The 24,234-nt window shown below is 40.9% G+C and overlaps 3 protein-coding genes and 1 non-coding gene across 4 annotated transcripts; 1 reads left to right on the top strand and 3 right to left on the bottom strand.

The window, feature by feature from the left end:
* Window positions 1-728: 728 nt before the first annotated feature.
* On the top strand, window positions 729-9,515 carry st13 (ST13 Hsp70 interacting protein). The gene is made up of 13 exons (XM_034894981.1): window positions 729-934; window positions 1,352-1,494; window positions 2,529-2,577; window positions 3,031-3,121; window positions 4,747-4,820; window positions 5,044-5,110; window positions 5,203-5,287; window positions 5,441-5,551; window positions 6,054-6,156; window positions 6,259-6,375; window positions 7,435-7,474; window positions 7,823-7,911; window positions 9,129-9,515. Exons 2-13 carry the CDS (start codon window positions 1,385-1,387, stop codon window positions 9,255-9,257), a joined length of 1,065 nt encoding a protein of 354 aa, XP_034750872.1. The 5' UTR covers window positions 729-934; window positions 1,352-1,384; the 3' UTR covers window positions 9,258-9,515.
* Window positions 9,516-11,009: 1,494 nt separating this feature from the next.
* Window positions 11,010-13,995, bottom strand: rbx1 (ring-box 1, E3 ubiquitin protein ligase). Its single transcript, XM_034895158.1, has 5 exons — window positions 13,724-13,995; window positions 12,646-12,724; window positions 12,405-12,475; window positions 11,318-11,403; window positions 11,010-11,177 (listed from the first exon to the last, which is right to left on the bottom strand). The coding sequence occupies exons 1-5, from the start codon at window positions 13,799-13,801 to the stop codon at window positions 11,165-11,167; spliced, it is 327 nt and encodes a 108-aa protein (XP_034751049.1). The 5' UTR covers window positions 13,802-13,995; the 3' UTR covers window positions 11,010-11,164.
* A 9-nt stretch (window positions 13,996-14,004) lies between these two features.
* Window positions 14,005-14,076, bottom strand: trnaq-cug. Its single transcript has one exon. It is a non-coding gene; the product is annotated as a tRNA-Gln (tRNA).
* A 359-nt stretch (window positions 14,077-14,435) lies between these two features.
* On the bottom strand, window positions 14,436-22,242 carry chadla (chondroadherin-like a). Its single transcript, XM_034894296.1, has 11 exons — window positions 22,117-22,242; window positions 21,585-21,743; window positions 20,535-20,729; window positions 20,242-20,397; window positions 19,966-20,111; window positions 18,361-18,599; window positions 17,584-17,849; window positions 16,406-16,742; window positions 15,921-16,273; window positions 15,292-15,458; window positions 14,436-14,899 (listed from the first exon to the last, which is right to left on the bottom strand). Exons 2-11 carry the CDS (start codon window positions 21,741-21,743, stop codon window positions 14,593-14,595), a joined length of 2,325 nt encoding a protein of 774 aa, XP_034750187.1. The 5' UTR covers window positions 22,117-22,242; the 3' UTR covers window positions 14,436-14,592.
* Window positions 22,243-24,234: the final 1,992 nt, after the last annotated feature.

Here is a 24,234-nt window from a genome sequence, read left to right as displayed (position 1 = left end):
TAAGTTATCCATCACATTTGATAATCTTTTGCCAGTCAATGTTGATCACCCAGTTTAGTTAGCCTGAACCTCACAGAAAGCTCCACCAATGATATGGCTATGTGAGGCTACAGGTTATGGAAGTACTGTAACCCAGCCCGAACCACTCAAACCCCCTCAAGGGCCCCTGGGGGTCCCCAGGCCCGGACTTTGGGAACCACTTAGATAGGGCATTTGTGCTGCATTCATGCGGTGACGTAATATATCGAAGAATTCACACTAAAGAAACTGTGAGATGTAGCATCTCTTGGCTTCCTACACACTTTATTTTTTTTATTGACAAGAAATGACAACATACAAAACTCTTGTAGGTGAGAGAAAAATGTACATCACATCAGAAGATAGCCGACAATACAAATGTTGTCAATGTACAAGAAAGAAAATAATAACCAAAGCAGAAAACAACAACAAAAACGAAACAAAAAGGCGGAATTACTTTAAAAATCACCAGTCAAAAGCAAAAAGGCTAGAAAAGAACAAACACTAACATTTAAGAGCAGCATACAAGGGAAGATTAATCAAAACAATAATCTAGATATGTCACTACTTCCTACATACATGCATTACTACTAATTACAATGTACTTAAATTGTACTAAAAATAATATTTAAAAAATCATAACAATGCTGTCAAGATGTTTTTAAGAAATGTCTGACTTTTACAGTGTTTGGAATCAAAAACTATAATAACGCAATGGTCGCATCAACCTGACAGACTAAACTCAGGGTTACAAGTCCCGGGTCCTCTGTCAGTCTGTCCGACAACTCGCCTGACTGAAAACACAGGAGCGACAGACGCCACTACCAGTGAAGCAGAGTTGACGTGATAAAAATCAGCTGCAAACATCCTCTGTGGGGTTTCTTCTTAGGTTTCAACGGTGTACATCTTTGTTCAGGTGCGTTTGCATTCAATTACTGACTTTCATGGCTGCAGCTGCCAACTGTTTTTCATTAATTACGGCCCGTATTGCAGCTAACGTTAACCTTAGCTAACGACGCTACATGCGTCAGTCATTGCGTCTCAAATGGATTCACATTTCCAGAAACTTCTGGAGTGCGAACGTAACGCCAAAAAGCCAATAATGTGTGTCTGTGGTTAATTGTGCATGGTTACTTTATTGTTAGCCCCTCAACTTTACGTAGCTATTGTTGTAGTGTGGAGTAAACAAAGGTGATGTAGTATTTTATCGTATCGTTAGCATACTTTGCTAGCTTGACAACGCTAGAAATAGTGTTAGCAGCTGTGCACGTTAACAAAGCCAGACTTGTTTAAATTGTTGATTATTTGTTCTTTCTGGTTCCCCCTCATGCAGCGCGCTGTGTGCGTGTGGACGTGAAAGAGCAGCATGGACCCACGAAAAGTGGCAGAGTTAAAGGCCTTTGTGCAGATGTGCGAGTCCAATCCCCAAATTTTGCACCTTCCAGAGATGAGCTTCTTCCGGACCTGGTTGCAAGGGTCAGCAATGTCATACATGGGAGCATAACTGTTGCTCCGACCTGTAAACCCTCTGTGCGAGTATACCGGTTGTTATGTAAAAGATTAATGGAGGATTCGTTATGTCAGTAAACTGCTTAACTAGATAACGTAAAGTCTCAAGCAGGCTTACCACGTGCCTTGTCCCGCCCACCTCTCGATATAAAACACCATAAAAACACCAAAACCTGTCATTCAACAAACTCATCTTTGATGATTTACACCAGTGGTTCCCTAACCTTTTCACGCGGATTACTCCTAAACTGCCACAAAGTAGACCAAGGACCCCCATTTGATAAGATTTTATCCCAGGGTCCCCATCTGATACAATGATTGCTTTTAGACGTTTTATTACACTAAGTGTATAAAAACCCGGACCGAAATAGTCATACATTCGGTCATTATGTTACTAATGGATGGAATTAAAGTGAAATTAATTATTCCCTTACCTACTGGGGACCCCCTTGGAACCCTTCCAGGAACCCCGGCGATCCCACTTTGAAAACCACTGATTTTTTATTTTTATTTTTCTATTTCCCTTATGTTATTTTATAGTCAAAACCCTTCACACTTTGTCAAAGAGTTGGACTCATAAAGTTATTATAATTTTTTTTCTTAATAAAAGCTGCTGCGGTTAAGTGAAAAACAGACTTAAATAGAGCTGAAACAATACGTCATTTGTAATTAAATAATAGATTTACAGAACATTAGTTGGCAACACGTTTTGATCAGCCATAAATGGTTGTGGTAATTTTCCAAACCATAAATGACCAAACGTCTCTAGTCCAGCTTCTACAATGTGCATATTATCTGGTAAAAGCCTTTTAGGGACTGTTGATTTGACAAAACAATTTGAAGACATCACCATGTGTTCTGGGAACCATTTGTTAACATTTTATAGACCTAACAATTAATTTGAAGGTTTCTATTATTTGTTAAAGAAAATAAATGCACTTGATAATGGCAATAACCTTAACCCTGTCACTTAAATTGCTTGCCATGTTTTTATATTGCAGAATGGATGCGACAATCCCTCCCCCAGCCAAGACGAAGGAGTCATGCCAGGTGACACGTGAATATTGTTATCATTAGGATTGGGCATAGATAAACCAGTTCTAAGTTATTATAGTAAAATTACTTTTACTATCACGATTAAATTGTTTCTTTATTGGGATTGTTTTGAATCCTACTGGTTCATTATTTAGCACACGCAATTATGATTTGATTAAAATTAAAAAATAAAAATTTGATTATGTGAGTGGTCGCCGTACTTTCAGGCACTCGTTGTGTTGCAGCCATGAAGCGCGGTAAGCGGCGCTCTAGTGTGGTTTTCCATAACGTTGGAAAAGCCTTGTAAAACTGTTAATCACTATCAAATCAAAACTATCATTAAAAGTTGTTCAACTCCACCCTCAAAGAATCTGAATCGTTAACCCTAGTTATCATGCTATACTTTTATGATTTGATATTTTTACGCTTGTAACATGTGTTGTGAACAACACTCTCTGACTCTTGCAGGGTGGCTGTCCTTGTGGTCCTCCTCCTACATCGGCTCCAGCTCCTGAGCCGGAGCCTCCTGTACCGTCTTCGAGTGAGGAGAGTGATATAGGTACACAAAGCTTCTTAAATCGCAGCTCTGGCCTAAGGGGACATGGGCCTTTTCTTGTGGAGAGAGTAGATACAGCGCATAACCGACTGAAAAACAATGAATTGTCATTACACTTGGGTTTTTGTTCTTTTTTTGAGAGCCAGGCTAGCTTGGCATGTGCCTGCAGTGGATGAGTGTGTCCAATGGTGTGCTGAGGCCTTTCTCCAACTAAACACCACAGAAAACTAAAGATATGGTCATTGATTTCAGGACATCATCCCTCCCACCATCTCTGACTTTCATTAAAGGAACTGGAATGGAGTTTGTTGAACAGTATAAGTATCAGGGAACTGCCATTGAATAATAACCTGAAGTTTGATGTCAGTTGTGATGCAGTCTATAAGAAGGGACAGCAACGTTTCTACTTCTTTAGGAAGTTAAACACTTTTAATGTAGATAGGAAAATGAAGTCTGAACATCAGGGGCAAAAACCACCTCAGCCATAATATAACGTTGGCTGGCAAGGTGATGGTTTTCCCACAGTCCTCCTGGATGGCTACCCTTCACCAGCACTTGATTTGCAAGGCCAGGTCTATATTAGACTGCACAAACCACTCCCTTTACTCTGAGTTAGTAACACTCCCCTCAGGTCGCAGATTTTAGTAGAGCTCTATCAAAAAATCGGCGAGCCGATATTAGGCATGTCCTGATCTTCTTCGCATTAATAATGGCAGAAAAAAAGATTTTTAATATTCATAACGCCAAATCGTTTGTAATGACATAATTGTGATAAATGATCAGTTAAAAAACAAAATAAAAACGGACTGTCAACCATGTTATGAGCATTGGCGTTGCATAGTTTGTCCACCAGAGGGCGCTCTGCAATGCCCTGTTGGCATTTTTTTTTTAATTTTTGGTTTTGTTCTTAGGACTTTAAGTTTCATATCTTAAGTTTGTGTTTTGTACATTTTATTTTTTCAGAACATTAATATAGTTTGATGTGCCTCTGTTAGTTTGTGACACTAAAAGAAATGTATTATTTTATTGAGAACACATAAATAACTACAAATAACTATTTTTAGGGAAATCAGTTTGTTTTGTTACGCATTTCTGTATTTAAAAAAGAAATATATAAAAAAAAAAAAGTATTTGGATCATATTGTTCTTAAAGTTCCTTTATCGGTTGGGCTCTAGTTGATAGTACCCGGGTTCAAGACCAATAGGACTAAAAACTCCTTTGTCCCATGTGCAGTAACTGCTTAATTTGCACATGTAATGTAGATTAGTTTTGCTCCATTGGTGATACATTGTGGTTTCTTTTTATCACTTGTACTTGCATATCAAGTTTCACATTTGGCATAATAAAGTGACTAAACTGAACTGAGCCGTTTCCAATCGCATGCTAAAGTGAAGCCACGAGGCTGCTGACTCCCGCTTCATATTTACCGTACAGACACGAGAGCAGTATCAATCTTCTCATAACTCTCGGCAAAGAAGCATATATTTCTCAGAACAAAAGGGCTCTAAAAATGTACCTTACATGTATCTTATTACCGATACTTTTTTACTGTTAAGAGTACGGTAAATAGGGTTTTCAATTGTTTGTGTGTCACAACAGCTCACTGTATATGTTGTCTATTTTTCAGAAATAGACAAAGATGGGGTGATCGAACCAGACACTGATGAACCACAGGACATGGGAGAGTTTGAAAACATTGAGGTAAAAATCTTGAGCTTGTTTTAGCATGCATACAAAATTCAAACCCTATTCTCTCAGGATATTAAAAGTCCTGTATTATACAGACATCCAATGTATTTATTTTAATTTTAGTTTTAATGATAAAGCAAAAAAAGAACTTGAAATTTAATAGAATATGGAAGATTCCATCCTGGAAAATAATATAAAACCTAGTTTGACCATCTGTGTCCACACATTTCCCCAGGTCACAGAGGAGATGATGGACCAGGCCAGTGAGAAGAAGATGGCGGCCATTGACGCTCTTGGAGAAGGTACGGGAATGCAGACTGAAATGGAAAGACGCTCAAAATTGAATTAGATTGAAGCTCTTGAAAACCGTTATACATTTTTTTTCCTCTTATAGGTGATCTGCAAAAAGCTCTGGATCTTTTTACTGAAGCCATCAAGCTGAACCCCTGCGTAGCCATCATGTACGCCAAGAGGGCAAGGTGAGAGTCCTTGGTGTCTTTTATACCTGTGATTCCTCAGAAGAATAAGTTATATTTTAGAGCTTTTTAAATGGTGTCTTCTTGCCTTTATGACTCCTGTTACAGTGTCTATTATGAATAACTGAGTGTAGTCAGTTTTCTTGTTTGTGTCAGTGTCTTTATCCAGATGCAGAAACCCAATGCAGCCATAAGAGACTGTGACAGAGCCATCAGCATCAACCCAGACTCTGCACAGCCGTACAAGTGGAGGGGAAAAGCTCACAGGTACATTTTCTATTTAACACCTTTAAACCTGTGTGACTTAACCAAACCCTCAGTGTACACACTTGAAGTAGGACACACCTCATGTTATTTGACAACTGGCATTCAATATTTAATCAGCTGAGCTAACTAACGAAGATTTAAATGTGTTGCAGACTGCTAAAAAATGTGGAATATCTTTAACAGAGGGTTAAGCTCCCAATTTACTACGCTATTTTGAGCTTTCCCAGAAAGCTCCTATTTTTTTACGCAATACGTGAGCATATGTGTCTAGCCAGGCAGGTAATTGCATGCAGGAAGACCACAGTGCAGCTGGATTCTTAAAAAAAAAATACACCAGTATGAAATGACAGAATTCCCGTTGTAAGCACTGTTTATGAATAATGTTCAACCATGTTTTTGTTGATTCTATTAAACCATCTCACAGTGTGACATTCAAAGAACCTGCAAGATCGCTTTTAGTTCAAAGAGTATAGCATGAAAAGTGTGTGTACGTGTGTTGCAGGCTGCTGGGCCACTGGGAGGAGGCAGCCAAGGACCTGGCCACAGCTTGTAAACTGGACTATGATGAGGACGCCAGTGTAATGCTGAAGGAGGTCCAGCCCAAGGTATAATGCAAGAGGAGAAAAAGAGGAATAAGAAACATTTGTTTGTACTAACTGTAAAGCAGATATGTTACTTTAATGTGTTTTTTATTTTTTTTGTTTCAGGCTAACAAAATCATTGAGCATAGACGCAAATACGAGCGTAAGAGAGAAGAAAGGGATGTCAAGCAGAAACAAGAGCGGATAAAGAAAGCCAGAGAGGAGCATACACGGGCTCAGAGGGTGAGATGCTGTGGGGATTACCGTGTTCCAACTTACAAAAATATAATAAATGTATCTTAAAGTTGAACTATTCTTCCTACACAGTCCACTGTAAATGCATACTAATATAATAAAGTTAGTTGATAAAAGCTTATAAATACACTTACATACACTTTAAGTTGCAGCTGAACACACTGGTGTCCACGATTTAGCATTGCATTTTCTTCTTCTCCATAAACATGAAATCAAGGAGAGGGTTAACTTTTCCTGCTACAGATTTTCCACCGTGGTCAGAAAGCACAGGGGAGACACTTCTCCCACTAGGCCTGTGGAGTCGACACTCGCCCCGAAGCTAATCGCAGCCACACACTCCCCACACACACTACAGCTTTGCCATTCTCTTAACGGGATTGATGCACACACCATCACATACATTACAAATCAAGCACTTTATTTCAATGGCTACTTTTCAGGTTTATTGTTTTCTCAAATGATTTAAATGTGTTGAAAAAGTACATTTTGTGATGACCTGTTTATGTCTATGTCAGCAAGCAGTGCATCATCAAGGGTGTTGTAGAGGTTGATAAAAGCCTTTTACCCTTGCACCATATGCAGTGCACCCATCTACATAATGCACATTGCACAAATCATGAATATGAATTTAAGATGATTGCAGAAGTGATAATGATCTTTGTTTTTGTTTAATATTTTTGAATATCGGTCGATCCCTACTTCAGACCACTTGCTTAAGCTACGGTGAAAGCTCTGGATGGAGACTGCGCAGATTACGCTTTACACGTTTACGTCGCTAAACTAGGCTTGGACAATTGTTTAGGGAAGAGGTTAAACGACAGGTTCTATTGCTCTCTGACTCGCCACTTCCCACCTCAGACTAAAACATGCAGCTCAAGGCTGTGTCTCCATCAGAAACGGCATCATCTACATTCTTATATCTATTATTTTAAACACAAAGCAAATATTAACATTTTCACAATGAGTTATTAGTTAGCCTAATGACAACCCCTGAATGAATAAGTTTATGTACTACTAAACTCGTACCATTCTTTTGTCTTTCAACAGGAGGAGGAAGGACGACAGTTTGGAGGAGGATTCTTCCCAGGTAGGAGAGGAGAAACAAGCCCGTTCATTTCAGGATGTGATGAGATGAACACTTCAAATTATAGGAAAATCAAATAGAAAATACCATGTGGGAAATAATTCATACTCTTTTAAAACACTCTTATTTGATTGTGTATTGTATGCTGTAAGATCCAAGACAGAAGACCTTTTTTGTGTGTCATTTGATACAGATACATACAGATGGATATTTATTTTGAGTCATTTGTTTGTACCCTTCCTCAGCTCCACCCAGCATCATTCCAAAGTACTTCTGTTCCGTTGGGATTCCTCAATGATTTATCAGACTGATGTGCTGTTACAGTTTATAAGTCTGGATGTTTTTCTGCAGGTCCTGCTGGATTCCCAGGCGGAGCCCCTGCTGGCATGCCTGGTCTCGGTGAACTCCTGAAGGATCCTGAGCTGCTTAATGCCATGAAGGTGACTTACCTGCTCAAAATCCCACCACTTCCACTGCTATGTACCTTGACTCTAGTCACTTTCTCCCAAAGAGATAAGAAGATAGATACCACTCTCAAGTCTGTATGGTATATGTATTAGCTTAGCGTTAAAACTGGAAACAAGTGGGAATGGCTAACCTGGCTCTATTCAAATGTAACAAACCACCGGTGGCCGGGATGGCTCAGTGGGTCGAGGAGGCACACTTACAATGAGAGGTTTATGCCTCAACACAGAGGTCCAGGGCTTGAATCTGACCTATGACAGTTTCATGCATGTCTTCCCCTTTCTCGCCTAGCTATCCTGTCCATTAAAGGTGGAAAATCCCAAAGAATTATTTAAAAATAACCCAAAAACTGGAAACCTAAAGAGCTAAAGCTCACTTTTACAGTAATAGAAGTCAAATATGGCCTTATACGCAGAGAAGACACTGTGAAACTCAACTTATTTAGACATGCATTATTTTGAACAGGTTGAAGGTCTTTGTGACAGTTTAGAATGACAACTAATGTCAAATCATCATCACTTACAGGGGTAGGAGGATGTTGTGGGGAGGTCCATACACCAGAAAGAGTATTTGAGCCTTTGGCAGTGCCACATAGAGTTGGACTTATGTGTGCTATCCTGTTGTTCACTCGGAGATTAAAAAGCTACGGGGGGGAGATCCTGTCTACACAGAAGTACCAATGTACTGTCGCTGCCACAGCGCCATTAGCGCGGCAAACCTTTTTCCTAACTCTCCACCCAACTAACTGGGACGTTGTCCTCATGTCCTCAAAGTCAGAAAACACCTGTGCCGGGCCTCAATAATATGGGGCTGTGGAGAGACACAGAGCTGTCAACAACTTTTAAAGCTGTGGTAGGCATTTTAATTTTGGCATCATTGGGCAACAACTTCATGATCTTTCAGCACAGTGTAATTCAAGGGTTCTGAGAGAAAACCAGACCTTGGCACCTTTTAAGATTGGCTGGAGACGGGAGATTTTGGCCAATCACAGGTCATTTAGGAGAGAACAAGCGTTTCTGTTGGCTGTTCTGCACATGCGTTGCCCGTGCGACCGCATGGAGAGTTGCAGTTTTGACCTTGATCCACACTTCCCAACATTAGAGCTTGGAAAAAATGTACTTTTCATTTCACCATGTCTTTAACGTCAACGTGAATAAAGGTGACCCTGTTTGTGTTCCATATTAAACTCCAGGACCCTGAGGTGATGACCGCCTTCCAGGATGTGGCACAGAACCCAGCCAACATCTCAAAGTACCAGAACAACCCCAAAATCATGGCGCTTGTCACCAAGCTGAGTTCCAAATTTGGAGCTTCACCATAGACAGGACCAAAGACGAGAGGATACGTGGTGAAACAATCTGGAGAGATCAAACAGGGGAGCAGGTGACGGGTTAATTAGACTTATGTAGAGAAAGTGGGGCAACTTTTTAAATGTTCTTATTCTGCCTGTTAGCACATAGCAACGTCCCAACAAATCAACCCGATGGTTAGATGTCCGGTCTGATAACCTCCACTGACTCGTCTCAGCTGGGACTTTACTAAACTGCAGGTTGACATTTCTTGACCTGTATCTGAAAAAGCTAAACTGGAAGCTGTTGCTTACATTATTTTTTGTTATTTTTTACAGTCATTCAATAAGTGGTAATGGTTTAGGTCTTTTCTTTCTCCAGACATAGCCGAACTCTGTGTTGCCACCTTTTGTAATCAGGTCTGTTATTAATAATGCAAAAAAACAAAAACAAAGGCTGATCTTGATGTCTGACCCTGTTGGGAAAATATGATTCACAATAATAAAACCTCTGGTGCATCAAAACTGGTTTGACATTATTTTGTAGTTCAGTTGTACACACCAGACATTTTGAGGTACATTCAGTCTCTGCTGTTTATCTGTTCCAGAATGCTTCAATAAGTTCATATTTTTAGATAATTAACATCCAGGAACTTCACTTAACCTGTCGGTCTCTGACACAGGATTAGGTTTTTACGGTTGAGTAACACATTGGAAGCTGCACCTTGGATGTCAATTTATAGTCAAATAAATGAATCGTGTTATTTATCTCATTCTCACTTGAAGAAACTGTGGTTTTCATCTATCGAATAAAGCGGGACGCCTCTGAACTTGGTTTGGATTTTGAGCACTTTGGATATTAATGAACAAAGTTTGAGGAAAAGATGAGACGAGACTACATCGCTGTCGTTAAAAACACTGACTGTGGCGATATTAACATGCAATATTGTTGAACAATGAAAATGTTTTCTCCACACACACAACACCTCCAGGTCCAGTTCTGCTGGTTGATTAATGCAGATAGGTGCTGATTAGCTTTCATACCGGGCGGGTTGGGTGGCACGCCGCCATGAGGTAGCTTTCTGATTGGTACAATGTCTTCCTCTGGTGTAGCCAACGCTGTAAGTCTGTACGAGGAGCTGCATAGTAAGTGGTTCGGGTCCTTCTGTAAGACATTTTGGGGTACAATTTGGTTTTGGGGAATTCCACAAGCCACAACTGGCCCGTTCCAAACCGGAACCTTTTCAACTGCCACTGTAAATTGTTGGTCGCCATGGTACACACACGCCCGATGTAGTCCTAACTGTAGCGGCCCGGGGTTTGATTCTTACCTGTGGCCCTTTGCTCCATGTCTTCCTCCTTTCCTGTCTACAACTGTCCTATCAAAGAAGTTTTATTTTTCATTTTTAAATAAAAACGTAATCTCAAACGAGTACGTCTTCCGTCTGACCAACGGAAACGGAATATACAAGTGAGTCGCTGCAGTATAAATCAGGCCCAGAGGGAGAGTGGCTCAGCAGGCCACTTAATCCCCACGGGGAATCGGTTTTTCAGCCAGGGGATTACTGCTCTATAATACGTGGTGGGTCTGGCTCTCATGAAGCCCTGATTCCCCGCGTCAAAACTGATCTGACAAAGCAAATTCCCCTCACAGACAGATGTTGTCCACCAAAATGTAGTTGTGAAAGAGTCCTTTTAGTTAATTTCAGCAGCTGGCCTTCCGGCTTCACAAACCAGCACACTGAACTGTCAGAAACCTGTACTACATGCACCAGTAAAACAAAATTTGTGACAACATTAATGTTTATTTGTGTACTTACAACATACCAAAACAAAGACATGGGTGTAAAATAACAACTAGGCTTACAAGCGGAAGGGAACAGAGAAGCAGTGAGGGTGTCACTTGTAGAAGCCAAGAAAAGAAGTCGGCAGTAATACAGCTAGTGTCCGTATCTGGAAAACAAGTGAGAGAGAGCAAGGACATATTGTGTTTAGTTCAATACATATTCACTACTTTGTTACAATAATCCACAGACATTTCCCCAAAGCCATACATCTGTGCTAGACTTGAATTTACAAGTACTGATACTCACTTCTGAAACTCCCACTCCCTGTTGTCCAGAGGGCAAACCTGTCTGGTTTTCAGCCAGCGGGAAATACAGTGGAAATGGAAGGCATGCTGGGGAAGAAAGAAACAAACCGGGTAGACATACACATGTTTCAATAAATAAGAAAATATATTTATATATAAGCAACACACACACACAATTAAAATTCTTTATATTTGATTCCTTAGCCTATAAATAAGAGACATTTATTGATCCCAATAAATTGGGAAATTAGTGTTGCAGCAGCAAATCCGGTCTCACAGCACAGCCTAAATATAAATGAAATACTAGGAATAAACTACAAGAACAAATATTTGAATATATAAGAGTTGGGAATAATGATGCAAGATCACATGATCCTGTTACTATGAAAGGTTTGTTTGCATGAGTCATGTTACCAATGTACCAGTTTAAACATTGTGCTGCCATCATACGATCACACTCTGACCATGGATCATCATTTGGATTCCCCGCTCATTTTGGAGCACTCTTTTATTCTAATTTTAATCTCAATCACTCAGTCCGTTTACTGTTTTGAAAACCAAATGTTTTGCTGGATGAGATTTAACGGGATCATGTTAGCGTGGATTTGTTGAGCCAAAGCCCTGTAATATGGTCTTCTGCTCATCATTATGACATGACCAGTTTGAGTTTTATAACGTAATATGCCTATGTGTTTTTTATGTTTTTCTATCAGCATAAGTGATAGGGGGGTTACAGCAATCACTAGAATTTTTTCAAGAAATGCTTCTCGATTTGAATAATCATCTGTTGATCAAACTATGAAATGACATGGTCAAAAATATTTTTTGACGGGATGCATACAGTTTGGGTTTTATTTGCAAAGAATTTGAGATATCCATCTCCATCTCTCTGTCATGTGTTTACAACATTTAAAGTTTAATTTTAAAAACATGCTTTTCCAGAGACAATGGCCATGTTACATGAGATATCCCCAGAGACAGAGAAAGCTTTCACTTAGGAACAATTTTTGCACTTGAGGGGAATTTTTTTTGACAACACAACCATTATTGACCTGATAAGTGACATAAGTTAAAGTATGGAGACTCACGTTGCAGACACCCCAGGCTACAGTGCACTCCTCAGAGGTTGCAGAAGCTTGGTTGGCCTGGCACTCTATACCTGGCGGGGGAGGAAGAACAATTCAACAATTTAAAAGTTGACATGATGTCACTTCAACTCGTTGTGGATGTGCAATTTCACAGCTGCTGTCCCGGACCAATTGATTCGTTATTCACAGTTCAATATGTATCAAAAGGAGAAAGTCCCAAACTGCGTGACGGTGAACTCACAGAGATCCATGATGTGGTTCCGACAGATGGCACAGTTATCCACCACAATGTCCCAGGCCCACAGTGCCACAGCATTCCACTGGTGGGAAATCGGCATCACAAACAAATATTACCTGACCCACACTTTCACTTCAGATGACACAGAATATAGACATTTAATGACAGCTTCACACTACATAAATATGACAAGGTATTTTGGTAAGTTGTTGTCATGTCACTAGTGGGCCTTCTTCTTTAAGGTAGGTCATTTCATTTCATTGTCTGTGATCAGGCCCACCCCACCTGAAGGCACCGAACCCCCCCAACTGCTCGGGGTGCCTTTCCATGGGCAGCCCCCTCACTCTGACATCTCTCCATTAGTGCATGTATTGGTCCTGAGCATGTGGGTGTAATTCGGGCCTGTTTGTAATGTGTGTAATAACAACAGAGTGTAAAGTGTAGTTTCCCCTTGTGGGATTCATAAAGTATAATAAAAAAAAAAGAAAAAAGTTTACAGTGCTGTCACTGAAATATAATTGTAATATTGTGTCATACCATTACATAACCTTAACTACGACAGCTGACGTTGATTAATGAACGCGACCTTGAAAGCTGGGTTCCCCAAATGTTCTTAAAACATTTAACGTTAATTAGTTGACAACGTTACAATACCTTCAGACTCGTTTTAATGGGCTATCAATCTCCGGAAATGCGGTTTAGCTAAGCTAACTTAGCTCGCAGAGTTAAGAGCTTTGTTTTTTATATTTTTGACTTTACGTAGGGTTCAATCGGAACATTGGGAAGCGTTTCTGTTCCGTTGATTACATTGTGTTGAGGGTTGGTGATCACCATTACATACCCAGCACAATTTCTGCGATTCCCCAAAAGCGAAGTGCAAATTCATGCCCTGTTTAAGGAAGGCTAACAGCTAGCTTAAATTAGCTACTGTCTTAACGGTAGACTTAGCTAGCGCTAAAATGCTAACGGTAAGTATGCTAGCTAGTTAGTAGCAGTGAGCTGAGTTAGGGCCATTTGTGGCACCTGGCAGACTATACAATTTCTCTACGCCACGACACCAAGTTACTTTATTCAACCATACCTTCTTTACTTCAAATCGCTTTTTGCTGGCTCCACTGTTTGTGCCGCTTGGCGTATCTACATCCATAGCTGCTGCCATCTTGAAAGGAGAAGTTTGTGACGAGTTTATTTACCCGGAAGAAAAACATCAATTTCCGTTGTAGTATTTTGCTTTTGTAGTTCTTATTTAACAATTTTTATTAGTCACTTGTGTCATGATTTTTTTATTCTGAAGCGGATCCGATTATGTTATGTTGCTTGAAAACATGAAGGGGAGAGTGCATTCAAGATTAAAAAAAATTTAGGTTCCACCGAGATTTGAACTCGGATCGCTGGATTCAGAGTCCAGAGTGCTAACCATTACACCATGGAACCATATGATGCAGTTCTGTCGATCCTAGACAAGATATACTTATATCTACACGCTTTTACCTGTGGAAGACACACAGAGCAGATGACTGTGACTGGCAGGAGCAGACTGTAGTGTAGCTCTTCTAAAACACACAAACAACCAGATATCACGTGTATGTATATTATGTATGTATTTATGTATTGTATATATAATATTATAAAATATGAATTAGTTACTACCCTTTATTCACTTTTTTTTTTTTTTAGAGCTGACACTCTGAACTGAATTAGACAATCTTTACTGTGTCGGAGATGTGTTTATGTTCTCTATCTGTCAAACAAATCCCATCAAGGATTGGGAAGGCTGGGAATAGGCTGGGTACTCAGGTTGCTTCTTTCTTTTCTTTTCCTTCTTTTCTTTGCTGTGTTTGTTATGCCCAGGTAGTACAGTATAGGATAGAGCATGTAAATTCCACACAATCATAATAGGGAGTTTAATTTTAAAACATGGTCACACTTTTAATTTACTATATTCACTTATTACAGTGTCTTCTTGTTCTTTATCAATTTTGGTGCCACATGTTTCCTCTGAGGCTTGTTCTTGGTTGGTTTGGGTAGTTTAGCATTGGGCTTTGCAGGCCTAGCTTTAACTCCAAGTTCCTTCGAGAGGCTGTCTTTTGGTTTCTTAACATTTGTGGATGTCTGGGCCACAACAACCCTCTCGTCTGGAGGAGCGCTGCTTTCTGGGCAGGACGTGAACACATGGACGTCCCTGACGTTCTGACCTCTGATCTCAGGAGGGTGACCACAGGTGGCGATCACCTCCAAACTTACATTCTCCATCCACCTGAGAGACAGAGTGAAACAAGCACAGTCATATATATATATTGTCAATAATGTAGCTTTTGATAGCAGTTACCAATCTAGGACCAAGGTGTTGCTCAAAAACACTTCAACAGCAGTGATGAAAGTTCAAAAACTTACTACCAACTGGGCCATCCTCCTCCCATAACAAACACATTAAGAAGGTTCTCTTAATTTGCTTATAACAGCTCAAGTTATTCCCAAAATTGAAACAGTATGTTTTCCTCCAAAGGATTTGCATAGCCCTAGTCTCATATTGCCGGACCTTCCTCCCCAGTGATGCAGTAGAGGGTCTGGCCAGTCCATGCAGCATTCTGGGATGGGAGAAAAACATGCCCAATCCTAGTCCTAATATTGGGGAAACTCTGGACTGACCTGCGTAGCGGCAGCAGAGGACAGTCACACAGCAGGGGGTTGTCCCGCAGGTCGACCACCTGCAGGCCGGTGAGGGGGCTCAGGTCAGGAAGCTCCTCCAGCTGGTTTCCTCTCACAGTCAGAGCCCTCAGCCCTGGGCCCAGTCCTGCCAGAGCGTCCCCGGACATCTGGAGGGTGGTATCATTTAAAGAGCTGATCAGCAACAAGTCCTGCTTTTGACTAGTTAGCATTAATGTGGTCTCAGTGTTGAGAATAATATTAATCCAATACTTAACTTCCCATATGGTCACATGCAGACTTCACAGCCTGATGTGAAGGCAAGTGTTTTTCCTATTGTTAGTAACTTGTTTCCGAAAGATGTTAAACTCACTTAAAAAAGATGTCTTAGTGTTCCTCATAGTTATATTTGGGACACATGTGCATTAGTCTAAGACCTAGACTTCCTTCCCACCCTTTAACCTTCATTTGGATTTTCAGACTCCAACTACTTACAAAACGGCAATAAGCATACACTCAAAAGGCATGCTTACACTTATTGGTGAAATCGCAACAACCTTCACATATTTCTACAATTAATAATAACATGACACTTGTTGTCCTGTTGGCTTAGACAAAAAGACTTCTCGTACCTTCTCCATGCCCATCCGGTCCATGTAAAGCCTCTTCAGACTGTGAGAAAGGGGCTTGAATGCGTTTGGTCCCACCCAGCGAATCAAATTCTGAGACAGGTTGAGTTCCTCCAGGTTAGAGGCCTGGGACAGAGCCTGGGTAGGCATCTCAGTCAGCTGATTAGAATCCAGATGAAGTGTACGTAGGAAAGCAGAGTCCAGTGCACCTTTGGCAATAGCAGTTAGGGTGTTGTTGGTCAAGTACAGTTCCTGAAGTTGAGGTGTTGCTGAGGACAGCAAACTAGTGGGCTCCAGTTTGGAGATGGCATTTCGCTCCAAGTGTAAGACAAACAGACTTGGTAAGAGTGCCAGAGCTACAAGCGAGACACAAAGAGACAGACAATGTCTTTTTTTTCCTCTTTTCTTTAAATACATACTGTATATACAGTGTCAATTCTTGTAATTTACTGTACATACAGCCACACTTGACTGGACTAACCACTCACCTGATCCGGGGAACTGCAGCAGTCGGTTCCCTTCCAGGTGAACGTAGTTGAGCTCTGGGGCTCCAGCAAAAGCTTCGGGGTCCAAGGATGTGAGGTCATTGTCAGAAAGATACAAATAAAACAGGCTTTTCATTCCCCGAAAGACCCCACCTTCGATTTCGTGTATTTTGCACAACTCCAGGTGAAGAGAGACAACTTGGCTGGTGCCTGGGAAGCTGTTGGCAGGAAGGTGGTGGAAGTGGTTGCTGCGGAGGTCAAGCAGCTGTGTCTTAGTGGGGAAGCCTCGTGGGACTTTGGTGTGACCCCGACCCTCGCATGTGGCGTGCTGGGCTTCAATCTAGGAAGGGTTAAAAACAGTGATGGGAATAACGGCATTATAAAATAACGGCGTTACTTTTTTTCAGTAACGAGTAATCTAACTGGTTACTCTTCCCATCTCAATAACGCCATTGCGGCACATTACTATAATTGAAGCTGTTTTTTCATCAGACCAACCAGATCTCTGAGCCGAGAGGCAAAGACTTTTCTTCTTCCTTGGGTAGTGGCCATGCACGGGACAAGCGCATAAATGCTGATTATTGGCTGAGGTTGAGTAAAATAGATATCAAAATAGTTCCAAAACATCTATTGCGTGAACCACTATATAAACATAATATCTACGTACATGGCATTTGATTGGAGGCTAGTCTCACTTTGCAACGTTAAAAGAGCTTAGATGTGTGTAGAATGTTTCTGTTAATGTATTGTATAGTGTGTCCATTTCATTATAATATTTAGATTTACCATAAATAATTGAACCTGCACATGTATTTTATGTCGATTTTAAGTTACTTGAAAGTAACTCATTAGTTACTTTCTGAAGCAACTAGTTACTTTTAGAATTTGTAACTGAGTATTTAATTTAGTTTCTTTTTTAAAGTAACTTGCCCAACGCTGGTTAAAAACCCGATTGTAGTATTGAAAACAATGGTTTAGGTGCTGGGGGGGTAGGGTACGGTGAGTTTGTGCGCCTATTATAAAAAACAACCCGTGGCTTTGATCCTTCCATACCTTGGGTATCCTGTGATGTTGACAGTCCAGTCACTGTAGGAACTCAATCTAAAAATGGGACTTTTGCACCCACTGTATGGACAGAGCGAAGCAAAGCAGCAAATGGAGGTGCACTGTGAAACACTCACATCACAGTCACAGTCAACTGGACACTTGACTTTCTGCTTGGGTTTGGCCGTGGGAGGGATGCTTTCTGTGCTCTCATCATCCTTCTCAAACTCATCCTTCGGTGCCCCCCCCCTGCTGCGGCAGCGCAGATCCAGAGGCAGCACGGCCTGCAGCGGCTCCTCTGAGAGGTGAGGTGGTCCAGCGCAGGCTCCCAGCAGCTTCACACCACGGACACTCGCCCACTCCCTCACGGGCCGCATGTAGCAGTTACAGTACACTGGGTTGCCTTTAAAAAATAAGCAATGATCAGGAAATTTGTATATGCATGTTAATATCCTCCATTTGTGTCAGGAGCCAAACTCTTTTGTGGCTCCAGCACCAAATGTCTTGTCAAAAGCCCCAAATATTTTAGGGTTTTAAAATAACTTTAACTTTTTTTTATTTCCCAAGTTTCTCTGACTGGACCGGCAAATCAGTGGAGCAACATTTCTACTAAAGGGGAAATATCGCCATTTTAATATATAATATAATTTAATATTATGTATACGCCAAATTCCTTCCCTACTTTTTAACTTAAAAATTAGACCGTTTTTGCTCCATTTTAGGGGGCAGGAGTGAAAACTAGTCCTTAACATTTCTTGTGTTCTGGTTTCAAAGTGATGAAGTCAGTCGGAGAACAATTAGAGTATGTGGCCAGAACTCGTCCAGGTGTGGGCTGAGCATCAAGTGTTTACTAGGGCTGGCTCCGCCCCTGATTTTATGTCAATCAAAGATGTCAGAACAGAGTGGTAGCCTACCTGTCAAGTTGAGGCTGGTCAGCTCCTCGGGGCCTGAAAGGGGCTCCAGGTAACGAAGCTGATTGTGGCTGAGGTCCAAATGGGAGAGGAGGGGAGCGCGGGACAAAGCCTGATCAGACAGGTCCTGAAAGGACATGTGGTCAAGGTAGAGATGTTTAAGCTTCGCCATGGAGACGGATTCCTCCCCGAGGTAGGTCATGGGGTTGTGGCTCATGTCCAGGCGCGTGACCTCAGGGGGCCTTTACAAAGAGAGGAGAGTAAAGTAACAAGTTGAATGACAAATGACCTGCGGTTTGATATTTCATTATGTACTATTTCTTCCCTCTAATTATTTGTTGCATATCTAATAATTCAATTCAATTCATTTTTATTTATAGTATCAATTTATAACAAGAGTTATCTAGAGACACTTAACAGATAGAGTATGGTTTAGACTCCATAATATACAAGGACCCAACAGTTCTAGTAGTTTCCTCCAGAGCAAGCAACAGTGCGACTGGCAAGGAGAAACTTCCTTTCGGGCAGAAACCCGGGACAGACCCAGACCCAGACACAGACCCAGACTCAGGCTCTCGGTACGCGGTGTCCGACAACCGGTTGGGGTTGGAATGAAGAGTGGCAATAACAGTCACAAAAATAGTAGTTTGTAGTAGTTCTTTGTAGTAGTTCGTGGCATGGCAGGGCAATATGCGGTATTACAAGGCACAGCAGGACATAGCATGACGTAGCATGACATAGCAGAGCACAGCAGAGCATAGCAGAGCATAGCAGGACAATAACAATAACCAAAACTAATAATTTAAAACATATAAAATAAAAAATTACTTGAAATAGGGTGTTTTTGTACTATCTACATCAAGGGCATGTCACTGAAAACCCAAAATGTCAACCTCATGGTGGCACTGAAAGCAAAGTCATGTGGAAACAGTAGACTTATTCCTCTGGGAACCATGAATGTCTGTAATTCCATAGCAATACATCTAATAGTTTTTACAAAATTTGACAAAAAGCCAAAAAATGTCACCCTGCAGAGGAGGGCAAGGTCTTAGCGTTCAGATGGCTTTATGTTCTGGGTTATGGGAATCTCTGATAAATTACATGACAATCCATCTAATAGATATTTTAGTCTGGACTGACCGACATTGCCATCCCTAGGCGCAGAAATGAAGTCAATTTTATTTATTTAGCTCTCAATCACAAATCAGAGGGGAGAGAGCACCCTCCTTTGCCCCCAAATTTGGATAATATGAAAAAAACTGTTTTAATTGGAAAAAAATAAAATAGAAGAAAATTCAAGAAGAACAACAGCTCCCTCTTCTCTGACAAGCAATGTCTAAAAGGACGTATTGTGAATTTCTGTCAGTAGGACTCAAGGTGGAAATCTGAGTGACAATCCCAGTTTTATTTCTCTTTCTGGTCTTGTACTGGTCAGCGATAACACAATCAGGTTTGTTTGGTTTGTTTGCCAAAAATACGTCACCTCTTGTTAGGAAAAACGTGGTGTTTGTTCCACTCTTCTACTGAGAAGTCATAAGCACTGTTTCCCATAAGAATATTAAAATAACACCTGTATAATGCCCATAATAATCCTTCAGATGGTCCCACCTGGTCATGGTCTGAGTGGGGAAGAACTGCAGCTCATTGTGGTCCAGGCTAAGGCGGCTCAGGGTGAACAGTCCAGCGAAGGCCTCATGGTCCAAGTTGTTCAGGGAGTTATGGCTAAGACGAAGCCACTTGATGTTGTTCAGGCCCTGGAAGAGGAGTCAGATTGCTGTGTGATCATGTTGCTAAACAAAATCATTGTGTGAACAGTTTGTGTGTGCTGCATTTTGCATCAGTTTGTGATGATAATAAAAGCCTATATTCAATAAATCTGAGTACCTGGAAGGCCATGTTAGGGATGTAAACTAGCTGGTTGTGGGTGAGGGCCAGCATGTTGAGGAAACCGAGCTGTGTGAAGGCTCCAGGCTGGATCTCTTCCACACGGTTATGGTCCAGATGCAACTCCTTCAAGGAGGAGAGGCCGTCAAAGGACTCCTGCATCGGGTCAGAGGTAGGAGGTTCATAGGGGGGGGGGGGGGGGGGGGGGAGGGAAAATGAGATGACCTCATACTTTCTGAATGTTTCAAGCGCCAAGACCAACTCAACTGGGTGTTGCAGTTCTGCTCTCTTACCTGATAGAGAACATTGATTTTGTTGTAGGCCAAGTTTAGGGAGACCAGGCGTCCCAGGGTCCGGAAAGCGCCTTCCTTCACCTTGATGATGTTGCAGCGCTGCAGGTTGAGGTGGGTGAGGTAGGGTGTAAGGATGAACGCCCCCCTAGGCAGCACCTGCAGGTTGTTGTTCCTCAGGTCTAGTTTCACTGTAATCTGTTGGAGCAAAAAAACGGAACAAAGGATGTATCTGAGGCAGGGGGGATGCACGGTGGGGGGGAGGCCGCTCTGCCAGTGATAAGAACAATACGTATGCTGTAGAGCCCTTTGCAAAACACTAGTCTCCTGTTTTCCTTCATAGCTATCCAACAGTATGAAAGGCAATTTGAGGTCTTAAAAAGTGTTTGTACATTTACCTAGTCGTTGCCAGACCCTCCTCTAAACCACGCTGAAGAAGGGTCTGGCTAATCTACGTAGCATTCGGGGATGGGAGGAAAACTGGTCTGTTTTATTGGCATTTCTTTAAACCAATCACAATCTTCATGGGCTACACCAAGCTCCGCACAGAGTCACGAGAAAGAAATGCTCATTTTCAGGTTCATAATTGAACAGATTGTTGTTGTACTGCACATTGCTGCAGCTCCTCTTTTCACCCTGTGTGTTGAGCTCTCTGCTGTAGCTACAGAGTGAGACATCTCACTTCTGTTACATCTTTGTTGGGAGTCACACATATGCAGTACCAAGGTTAGGACTACTAGCCAGTCAGAAGCAGAACATGAGGGCGTGCCATGCTAGCAGCTGGGCGAGCATTATAACGTGTGTTTCAAAGTCACGCATGTTTGTCACAGAAGTAAAGGCTGGACTACAACAGTGGTGTTTGGAGCAGTTTGTGTTTCTGTTAGAGATGGTAAGTCCCTTGGGGCCGACTTTGGGCTTTTTCACGTTGTAATTCTATTACATGTTTAAAAAAGATATTTATTTTAACAATGAAGAAAAGGGGCAAAGCCAAAAAACATGATATGAGCACCTCAGTGTTTTTTTCCTCAAACACTTTACATTTTCAGTCCTCACCTCCTCTATAGTCGGGGGGATTTCCGTTAAGTTCTTGCCGACACAGGTGACCGTGAGCTTGGTGCTGTCACAGCTGCACACTCTGGGACATTTTCCTGCTTCAACGAGTGAACTCAGCGCTAAAACCAGCAAGGCGGCCGCAGCAGAGAAGAAAAGCATCTGTGCCAGAAAATAGAAATATGAATAATTATTTATTTTTTTAAAAGAGTCAAAGAAACTCTTTACCATTTAGTGAATGTGTAATCAGGCACAAGCTTATCCAAAGTTTGGTGTTTAGAGAACCAAACAGACTATTTTTCTTTTGATCTATATAATCAACTGTTCAGACTACTGCTTTATGATGACATTGCTTATATGCTGTTCTAATTTATAAATACATAAAAACATATTGTTGGTTCTCAAGTACTTTTACTTTTCAATATTTCAAATTTGCACTAGAACCTTCCCAGTGTATGCTCATTGGGAGAAAAATGTTACAAGAAAAGTCTAAACTCAAAAACAAACTGGAGGACATAGTGAGGAACCGGCTTACCTTAAAGCAGAATGCCAGGCTGTCACTGCCTGTTTGGTAACATGAACTAAAGGCGGTATGTTTGAGAATCTGCCAGTTCAGGCTTCGGTTATCTGTCGCTAACTCTGTTTTTTTTATTTCACTCGGAGTGTGTCCAGCACTTACTGCCAGCCCAGCTGACAAACACGGCTTTGGGAAATTCTTTCACAATGACCCCTGATCCCTGAGCCCCCTCACTGCAAATTAACACCTCGGCTTTACATTTTCGGTCCTGTGAAAAGGCCGAAACAAAGGGAGCAACTGTATTTGTTGATACATGTAAACATTGATGTCTTCTTGGTTTGTAACATTTGGGCTTTTTACTTCTTTAAACTCCAGTACCACTAAACAAATCAGAAAAGAAAACAAGTAAATATGTACAAAACATATGAGTTTCTTCCAAAAAATATAATGAGCAGGAAAGAAGAGATCTAGTTCTGTTTCAATAAAAATGTATAAGAGTTGTGTTGCTCACTTTTTATGAGCTTGTCTGTTTTTCAGCATTACATCTCTCCACTAGTGCAAAAGGTCATTTCCCCTTGTGGGATAAAACATGTACGCCTTGTGGCCAGGTTAGCTCGCTAGGTCCAAATGTTTTTTGCCTCCAACGTCGCCTAGAGGCAGCTAACCTTAACCCTAAACATAACATTCCGTGCTGCCTGGAAGGAGATGTTGAGGGTAAAAAACCCCAAACACTGGTTCGCTCAGTTGGCAGAGCAGCAGCACATACATATATACAGTGGCTTGAGAAAGTTTACACACCCATGCTAAAGTTTATTTAAAAGATAAATAAAAAAAACATCTTTTGGAAATTGATCTTAATCCCTTAATTCAAAAAATTTAGGAAAATCCAACCTTTTAAGGACACCAATTTTCTTTGCGAATGAATAATGTATTACAAATAAATAAATGTTCTTCCTTAAAATACACGGGGTATAAGTAGACACACCCGTGTTAAATTCCCATAGAGGGAGGCACATTTTTGTATTTTTAAATGCCAGTTATTTCATGGATCAGGATACTATGCATCCTGATAAAGTTCCCTTGCCCCCCCCCCCCCCATCATCACATACCCTTCACCATACATAGAGATCGGCGTGTTATTGTGTTATTTCAGTTAGACTAACAGCTGGTTTGATGCATTGAGAGATGATCCTATAGAAAGTTCCCCATGCCTTTGTTGTTGTTTTTTTCTTTAATGTTTAATTTCTAACACTGAACTGTAACTTTCATTCTTGTGTTTTATCTGTTTTTATTTTTAACTGTTTTTGTGTTTTATTTTGTAAAGCACTTCGAATTTCCCTGTTTCTGAAATCTACTATATGAATAAAGCTGCCTTGCCATGCCTATCTCTATGTATGGTAAAGGGTCCGTGATGTTGGGGGGGGTATTTTAATTCCAAAGGCCAAGGGAACTTTATCAGGATGCACTATATAGCAACCTGGATTCATTAAATAAATGGCCTTTAAAAATAAAAATGTGCCTGCCTGTGTAGGAACTTAACATAGGGGTGTGTATATTTATTCCCCCTCTATTGTAGTATATCAATTTCTTAAATTTGTTTTCAAAAAAGATGTGCAGTGCAGTTAAAATGCAAAAAAACCAAATACATTAATCACTCAAAGCAGCTTTATTTTCACAATCGTAATGCAAAAACAAAAAGCAGAAAATGCATTTAAACATATTTCATCTCTTTTGATTGCTCAATTGTTTTTTAAGTCTTATTTTGATAATATGTCAATCAAATACATATTTTACACCATTGTTTGACCATATTATCAAGTTCATTAATCATTTAATTAAAAAACGCAGAATAGTATAAGGCAAGCTATATCTGAAATAAAAAATGTACAATAGCTGAAACATGGAGCCCAGATGAATTCTGATCAGAGCTTTTCTAGTTTGCACCAAAGTGCTGTCTCGTGGTTACACGAGTGTACACAAAGCACTTCAGTTAGTCCACACCATAAGAGCAGAGTCTACTTGAAAACACAAAGCAATCAAGTCCAGTCCAGAAAGAGGTTTGCTGCTGAAGGACAGCGGTAACACAGCGAAGTGCGTCTTAGTGCGTCTGTTCTTCTCAAGTGGTGCTCTGCTTTA

This window comes from Etheostoma cragini, chromosome 15 (genome assembly GCF_013103735.1).
Source record: "Etheostoma cragini isolate CJK2018 chromosome 15, CSU_Ecrag_1.0, whole genome shotgun sequence".
Classification (NCBI taxonomy): domain Eukaryota; kingdom Metazoa; phylum Chordata; class Actinopteri; order Perciformes; family Percidae; genus Etheostoma; species Etheostoma cragini.
This window is presented reverse-complemented; position numbering and strand designations above follow the sequence as displayed.

Bases quoted from the DNA above. Each gene is read 5' to 3' on its own strand.
- rbx1 (XM_034895158.1), bottom strand. From the start codon at position 13,801: ATGGCAGCAGCTATGGATGTAGATACGCCAAGCGGCACAAACAGTGGA. The intron at 12,725-13,723 runs GTATGGTTGAAT...ATTTCCCACCAG, and splicing joins AGCGATTTGAAGTAAAGAAG to TGGAATGCTGTGGCACTGTG. The intron at 12,476-12,645 runs GTGAGTTCACCG...CTCCCCCGCCAG, and splicing joins GAACCACATCATGGATCTCT to GTATAGAGTGCCAGGCCAAC.
- st13 (XM_034894981.1), top strand. From the start codon at position 1,385: ATGGACCCACGAAAAGTGGCAGAGTTAAAGGCCTTTGTGCAGATGTGC. The intron at 5,288-5,440 runs GTGAGAGTCCTT...TGTTTGTGTCAG, and splicing joins ATGTACGCCAAGAGGGCAAG to TGTCTTTATCCAGATGCAGA. The intron at 7,912-9,128 runs GTGACTTACCTG...ATTAAACTCCAG, and splicing joins AGCTGCTTAATGCCATGAAG to GACCCTGAGGTGATGACCGC.
- chadla (XM_034894296.1), bottom strand. From the start codon at position 21,743: ATGCTTTTCTTCTCTGCTGCGGCCGCCTTGCTGGTTTTAGCGCTGAGT. The intron at 20,730-21,584 runs GTGAGGACTGAA...TTGCTCCAACAG, and splicing joins TCCCCCCGACTATAGAGGAG to ATTACAGTGAAACTAGACCT. The intron at 15,459-15,920 runs GTACGAGAAGTC...ACCACCCTCCAG, and splicing joins ACCGGATGGGCATGGAGAAG to ATGTCCGGGGACGCTCTGGC.